At 39.4% G+C, this 7,876-nt stretch overlaps 1 protein-coding gene across 1 annotated transcript; it reads right to left on the reverse strand.

Moving 5' to 3' along the window:
* Nucleotides 1-1,701: 1,701 nt before the first annotated feature.
* LOC129360875 (FAST kinase domain-containing protein 5, mitochondrial) lies at nt 1,702-5,221 on the reverse strand. The gene is made up of 2 exons (XM_055031354.1): nt 5,134-5,221; nt 1,702-4,265 (listed from the first exon to the last, which is right to left on the reverse strand). Exon 2 carries the CDS (start codon nt 4,251-4,253, stop codon nt 1,824-1,826), a length of 2,430 nt encoding a protein of 809 aa, XP_054887329.1. The 5' UTR covers nt 4,254-4,265; nt 5,134-5,221; the 3' UTR covers nt 1,702-1,823.
* Nucleotides 5,222-7,876: the final 2,655 nt, after the last annotated feature.

Here is a 7,876-nt window from a genome sequence, read left to right on the forward strand (position 1 = left end):
ACCTTATTGGTGAATCATGAGGACTGACCTTATCTAAAGCAAGTTAACCTGACAGTGCTTTAGGCATTGTTCTAGGTTCCTGTGTGACTTCCTGGATAAGTTATTGCTTGAGGTAAATTTGGTAGCATACAAGGCATTTGAAAATGTTTAATTTTCAAATGCCAGTCTCCATTTGTAGATAATGTATCTCTCTTGTTCACAGGATAAATAACTTTGTAAACCTTTCAATGCTGACAGATGTTAATGACTTTCAATGTGTCCTTGGATTTCTTTCAATGGGCACATGATGCCTATCCATACGGCCAGGTTTATTTGAAACATTCAGATATTTGTTTTCTTTTTTCTTTTATTATTTTGTTGAATTTTTACTATTTGTGACATTATTTTGACACATACTTTGGTATTTTAGAACACATGCATCTTAGGATCTTTGTCTTTCATGTCTCATACTCATCAACACAATTTTTTCGATGATGAGTTAGCGAAACAAGGCTAAATCCTCAGCCTTGCTTAGCTAATTTATTTGGTGTGCTTATTTGTTTGTAGTTGTTCAAACACACTTTTGTGTGTCCTTCTCAAAAGTGCTTTATAAGACTGACTTGATTAGTTTGAAGAAAGAGACGATTTGACAATCAATTCCAGTGTGAGCAGCTCTAAGCATGGGGTTTTCGTTTCAGCTCAGGTGATTTCCTTTACCATTTCTAAAGAAACTAATTGTGCCTGACAGTAAATCATTTCAAAATGAATTCTTCCTGCTTATTGTTTGTATTTTTATTTTAGACATTTGTCTCTGACAGAAAATCTTGAAGCGACTTTTGTTTTCCCACATTATAAAAACAGCCAACAAGCAGATCAAAAGCACTGCTGTCACTGACAGAGGGGAGTTGAGAAGGTTTAAAATTTAGGGAGATCACCACAATTATGTGCTCTTTGTCTGAGATTCATCGCAGCTTCGAAATGAGGACAAAAAACAAAACAGCACCTGCTTCAGCACCTGCAAATCATTTCAGTTGTTACGTACACTCTGAAAATATATTTATAAATTCTAAATCAAGTGAATCATTACTCTTCATCGTAATTTCAAAGCACTTTCAGACCTGGCTTTTTTCTGTTAAAAAAATATATATACATATTGTATATATAAAGATTAAAATCTTCATAAAGTTCAAGACAAAATCTATTCCTGTATTTTCTTTCTGTCTCAAAAATTATGGATGAGAAAGGGGGGGCAAAGTACTAAATTTCCATGTGGCACAGTGGTAAAGACAGACAGGCAGATGACCTCCAGATTAAAGTCATCTGCCAAAAGATGAGGGAGGTCATCGCAGCGAGAGGATCAGTTACTTTCTACTGTGAAAGAATGCATTTTCCAGGATCAGTGGAGCTGTGACCAGTCAGTCACTTGGTATGCAGAGACACTATTAATGAGATTTTAAGCAATGCCCAGTTCTCATTGTATTGGTAAATCACGTTTTGCACCAGCAATTGAAGTTAATGGAATGTCAGAAATACTGACTTTGAATCAAATAGAAAGCTAAAGCACCCTCCACTATTTTTGGTGTCCCTGGAAAAGTTGTGTGCAAAAGCTTTAAATGTACATACAAAATTTATGTTAAATGTTTCTTCCCCTCCCTTTTATCTTTAAAGTTTCTTTCTCTTTTATTCAACAAAATCAACAAATGATTTATGTCACAGAAGAGGTATAAAAAAATGTTTTTAATGGACCCATTGTATAATAATCAAACAACTTGCCATTCTTGAAGTGAATACAGTTTTAAAATCCAACACTGTTCAACATAAATTTTCCAGAGGTTTCTGAAACCTTACAGACTGTCATAGATTTTGCAGTGTAGATATGCCAGTTTCTTTTCCCTGCTTTTCCTCATCATTGAAAACCACTCCCAGTGGTTCAGCTCTACCACCCTGTATCCTGCAATTTTCAAGTGTCGTCTCTTCATGGCATGAAGCCCCAGCAGCTGCTGTGTCTGTATGCAGTAGTGGTTCCTGTTTGAAATCTGGACAGCAATTTTGACTGAGTCATTAATGTCTTGGTGAACCGAGTCCTGGTTAGTACGGACGCTGTGGCTCGGTTTGGTGAGGGCTTCTAACATGTCATTGGTCAAATCTAGAACTGAATCAAACACTCTCCCACCTTCATCAGGTGGTAGCCTTTGGCGTGGTGTCTCTCCAACTGAGGAAGCTGCAATAGTTGTTGGAGGAAGCGCAGTTGAGTTTTTGCCTTTTATTAATTGTGATAAAAGATTGTCTGTGATCGTTACTCCTGAGTTTATTTTCTCCCAGCTTTGGGAAGAAGGAACCATTGTGGAATTCTGCGTAGGGGACAGTTGGTTCACAGGTATTGGTTGTCCTTTGGGGTCCATATGTATTTCCAGATCGATGGAGCGAGTATGTGGCATGATCATTCTTTTGCATACAAATTTGTCTCCACCAAGAAGATCCTGAAGAGCCGATTCTGCCTCCAAAACTTCTGGTTTCAGGCAAACGTCCGACTGTGCAAACTTCCACAGCATTTCCGCCACCTCTTCTCTGAGCTCGTCACTCAATCGTGGGCCTTTCCACTGAGGAAGCTCCAGAGCCACAGTTGCATCCAAGGTGAACAAATCTTTTTTCAGATCTAGCTTGGAGTTACTCAGTGCTAAGTGGACATACTCAGGACTTAGAGCTAATGTAACAAGATCCTCTGGAAACTGAGAAACAAAAGCCAAACCTAGAAGACCAGTCAGCAGGTGTTCGGGGTATCGCTGGAACTCTGCTTTCCTCTGCCTCAGGGCATCTGTCAGGCTCGAATACAAACTCTGACTCTGAGCTGGAAGGAAGCCTAAGGTGGAAAAGGCCCACAGGAATTTGCTTGAGTCTTTACTCCTGCAATGTGGCACAAGAGAGGGAACTCTCTCTGCAATTGAAGTCAGGATGCTATCATTGCGATAATGAAGAGCTGAACAAGTTAAAGTCACATGCATCAGGCCCTGGACTCCCATCTGATGAGCCCGTTGAGGAACTTCCCTTCCCATGGCTTCCAACCATTTCCTGTGAAAGAGATAGCTGAAACGCAGGTATTTCAACACATTGACCATTGCAAAGTCACCCATCTCAGTCACAACAGAGAGTGCCTTATCAACAATACGAGTCACTGCTCTCTCTGGAAGTGAGGTTTGGGATTTAAAGAGTCCCAGACATACAGTGCCAACCTCCTCAGGATGCATTTGTGCTAAATGATGCATGAGAAGTTGCTTTATAGGAATGATCAAGTCTTTTGGACAGTGCCTACCTTCTCCTATTATATAAAGGAGCTGCACCAATTCATGGACTTCTACTTGTCCTTTCTCCAAATAAAGATGAATTGACTCAAAGAGACACTGCAAGAACTGCGGCACCTGTCTCCCAATACAGCGCCACAAGTCAGCAGCTAATAATAACTGATGTAGAGTCAGCTGGTTGGCCCGACAGCTCAGTTCGGCTTCGTACACCTCGAGCACGTTGTGGGACGAGGGTATCTCCAACCACACAAACGACTGTAACACCTCCAGCAGCTGTAGGTCAGAGAAGAGGCGGAGGTGCTCTACAGAATATCGGAGAAGCATGACAAACCGCTGGTCATTTTGCAGCAGAGGCATCTGGTCTGGGTGCAACTTGCTGAGTTCCAAGAGAAACTGCAACACGTCAGGTGGCTTCATCCTGGCCCTTAAAACACACACTTTTTGAAGTAATGGCACCAATTCTGCCCATTCTACTGGTTGAGGTCGCTGGGTGAGGTCAAGGGACAGGGAAGCATACTCTGGTCTGCATTTAAGGAAGGCCCGTGTGTCAACTTTAACATCTGGTGCGACTGACTTCCTGTTGTAGGACGACACAGATGGTGCTTCAGTTTCAGATGCTTTGTTTAGACCTAAATCAAGAAGTGTGTTTTTGGAGCTTGAGAGGTGCCGTGAGCAACTCACGCTGTAGTGGTTGCTCTGCTGCCAAAAGGAAGCACTGAAAAACTGCTCATCTTCAGAGCTATTCATCCTATTGCGAGAATTAGCAGAGGTCCTTGTAATATGGTATGACAAAGGATTGTAATACAATTTGTATCCACTTTGGAAGGAAACATCCAGGTGATCCGATACATTCTTGTTTTCCTCCTGTTCGCTTATCTTTTCCCTTGTTTTGGTGTGAATGTGTTGACCTTGGGTGAGACTTCTTCTCCAGCCAGGGAGGTAGCAGACCCGCCAACATAGCACACGGGTGGCCATCAGTGTGCCACGCTGAAACAATATGAACACATGAAAATCCAGTCAACTTGAGTATAGAAAGCATTTATGCTGGAGCGGTTTGCAGTGTATTTGCACCCCTTGAACTTTGTTGAATTTAATAATAACCAACACAATTTGCAATATATTTTATTAAGATTTCCCATGATACACTAATACAAGGTAGAGCATGATTGTAAAATGGAAGAAAATATTCCAGAAGAACTGAAGTTGCAGCTGATGTCGATGTATTGAGTCCTGACAGAATACAAGTTCATGTCTCAGATTTGAACTAACAAAATAGTTTTTAATCCATCTCACAAATAAGTAATACCTTGGTTTGATGTATCACAGAAGATCCAACACAATACATAAAAACTTAAAGATGTAAAATGACAAAAGGTGAAAAGTATAAGGGAAAAATACTTCTATTGGAAAGTGTATATTGATGCCCAAATTTAAAACAAGACAAAAACGATCAGCCTGAGAAAAACACCTCTAATTTACTGAAGTTAATGCTACAGCATGATACAGAGTCTTTTGAGGAAAACGCTACATTACACAGCTAGGCAGTGCCATAAATAATAATTTTATTTTGACTAAACAAAAAAGCTGTAACCACTGATCTGCAAAAGAAATTAATGCCCGTGACATCATTTAATATTGCTTTTACTTGCCATTATCGACAAAAGCCGTTTTAGTGACAAATTAATTACGCTAATTTTTCATGTGTAAGGCTCTCCATTTTCCTATACTAACGGATTTTTACATAGAAGCTGTGTTTCTGGGACTAAAGTTCGTTTCGACTCTGTTTAAGCAGAGTTCTTTTGAGTCCAACATTCTCGATTATCTAATTTTGTAATAAGGGCTTTTCTTAACTCACCTTCTACTCTTCAATACAGCTGTGAAAAACACCGTGAAAACCTCATGAAACTGTGCACAGAAGACACATTTTGCCATTTGAGACCAACTAGTCAAGCCGGAAATCGGGAGATTTTCTTTCCAAAATAAAAGAAGACAAGCGGTTTTAAATCACACCATAGGCATCAATAATGTTTTAGATCAACGTAGATACATTTATTTGTTACACAGTCATCGGCTAAATGTATTTCTAAAAGTGAAATAGTTGTAGTGAACTTCTTTTTGTGTCGATGTTCTTTTATTGTGAAAGGAAACACTTCGCGGGACAGGGAGAGCTTCTGTTTTTCAACTGAACACTGTTTGACCTATGGCAACCGGTTAGGCTCAAACAACACAAAACAGAAATCCAATTTCGGAAATGTAAACCACAAATATTGATCTTGAGTTTTTAAGCTTTTTTGCAACTTAAAAACTAGAAATCTATTGAACTGAAATTAATAATGTTTTATGGGGAATGCTTTTATTTTCGGTTTTTTACTGCTTTTAGAATACAAGTCTGGATGCTGCTAAACTGCTTTGGTCAATATAAAGTAAAAGTGATCATCTGTTACAAATTTTTTTAAACTTATTTCTTAAAAGCAGCATACTGTATTCTTTAGTAGTTCTTTACCAGAATATTACATCTTGCCTTGGCAATAATTGTCCACTCTTGCATGAAAACAATCTAAATATGTCAGACTGTGAGGACATCTCTTCGCATTCAGGAAACACCACAAACATTTAGAGTTGTACAAAATTTTTATTCAGACTGACAAAAACATGCAGTTCAGTTGAAACAAAATTAACTTCCGATCATGATGCCATATTGCTCTGTTTCAATATGCATGTAGTGTTCTTTTGATGTGGCACATTAATGATGTGCTAAACACATGAATTTGTTTGGTATCATCACATCTCCCACGGGGTTTTAAAAGACATTACAATTGTAACATGTCTAACACAGCCTGTACAGAAAACACTTCTATTTCAAATTTTTGCTGTTGCCTTTGTGGCAGCCTCCATGGCTGGTTTTCAACAATTTTTTAGGGAAACATCAAATTTCAGTATTGTTTTTGGTGTCCCATACATTTCCCCCAATGCTGATGCCTTTTATAACTGTACATTGTGTGGGTAATTTGCTTTGTACCCTTTTCCTGTCTGGAATATTTGTACAATGAAATTATTTTGAGCCACATTACTATGCCTTTAATGAAAAGATGCCAATGATAAGACAATCCTGCCATCAGTGGTAATTCATTTCAAGTTAATCAGACTAACTTTAATAGTTGATAGATGTAAAAGACAACTAAATGTATATGGCTTGTTTTAAATTACAGGAAAGCATTATAGCAGGAGTGTGTACACTTTTGAAATCAGTATGACATTTATATTGTTTTCTGTTGGCTTTATAATTTAATATTCTGTCTCTTTTTTTCTGCCGGAACCTCTTAAACGTCAATCATACTGCCAGAAACCTTAATTTAAAAGGTGACAGATGTAAAAATATTCAAGACAATAATTATCAGAAAAGTTCCTTTGAGTTTCAATCTGTAGTTCTCAGAGTCAAGGTGCAAACTATTGCTCCTATTTAGTTGCACTTTTAAATAAAAGTACAAAAAAATATACTAAGTAAATAAGTATAATCAAAACAATATTGGGGATTATGCACATTCTTGTCACATCTTTTTGTTATGATGATTGACATACTTTACTGAAACAAAAATAAGTTATCATTAAAGCTGCAAGCAGCCTCGAACGGCCCTCGCAGCCAAGCCCCGCTCCGGCCTCTTGCCACCGCGGGGTACTAGCAACCGTCGCCTCACGTCAGCCACCACAGAAGCTCTCACGCAGTTTTCAGCGCCTCCGCCCGCACCGCGGAAGCTGTTGCTCAGTTTAAACTTCTCCAACTCCGGTCCAACAGAGCCTTCTTGCTCAAAAGCGTGGTTCGGATTTGCAACTCCAAAATCCAAGCAAAATGTTGAGCGTAGTCCAGTTCTGTGGCTCCAAAAAGCAAGCAAAATGTTCAGGAAAACTTCGCAGCTCCAGCTGTCGCCGGCTGACTGTTATTACGTAGCGTCGATCTGTTTTCTCATTGATGGAGTACCACTGCCTCCTGCTGTCGCAATACTGGTATTGCACTAGCAGTACCAGTATATCGCCACAAGGTGCCAGTGGTACTCCATCAACACTGACCCCAGTGTTCTTACTTCGCTGTGTCATAAGTTTTGCTGAATGACTTTGTTTGTATTATTTCTAGCAAAAATGAATGAATGTTTGTACTTTAACCCACAAAATAAACTTATATATATATAAAAAGTTATAATAATGTATATTTAAATAATTAATAACAACATAACCTATGGGCTGCTGTTTTCTAGGGGGCGCTATAGAGAAATTAGGCCACGCCCTACAAATATTGTGATGGATTCTAGTCGGGGAGTGGATAAATATTCATCCTTGTGAGTTTGCAGCAGCTGAGCCCGAAAATGTGGTATTGAGAGCCAAACGTATGGCGATGGCGTTACAGGTCACTTCGCCACGCCGCCATGCCCACCTGCTCTATCGAAGCTGGTCGGGTTGGAATCCTCAATACACCAACATGTCTTCTGTGTCTGGGCACAGTTTCATGTTGATGAGGTCAAAGGGGTCAGATAGCGAACGTTCACAGTAAAACATTACACTTCCTGTTCTCAGGGGGCGTGGCCTAAGTGATGTCATCATTCGAC

This window comes from Poeciliopsis prolifica, unplaced genomic scaffold, assembly GCF_027474105.1.
Source record: "Poeciliopsis prolifica strain line A6 unplaced genomic scaffold, Auburn_PproV2 SCAFFOLD007, whole genome shotgun sequence".
Taxonomy (NCBI): Eukaryota; Metazoa; Chordata; class Actinopteri; order Cyprinodontiformes; family Poeciliidae; genus Poeciliopsis; species Poeciliopsis prolifica.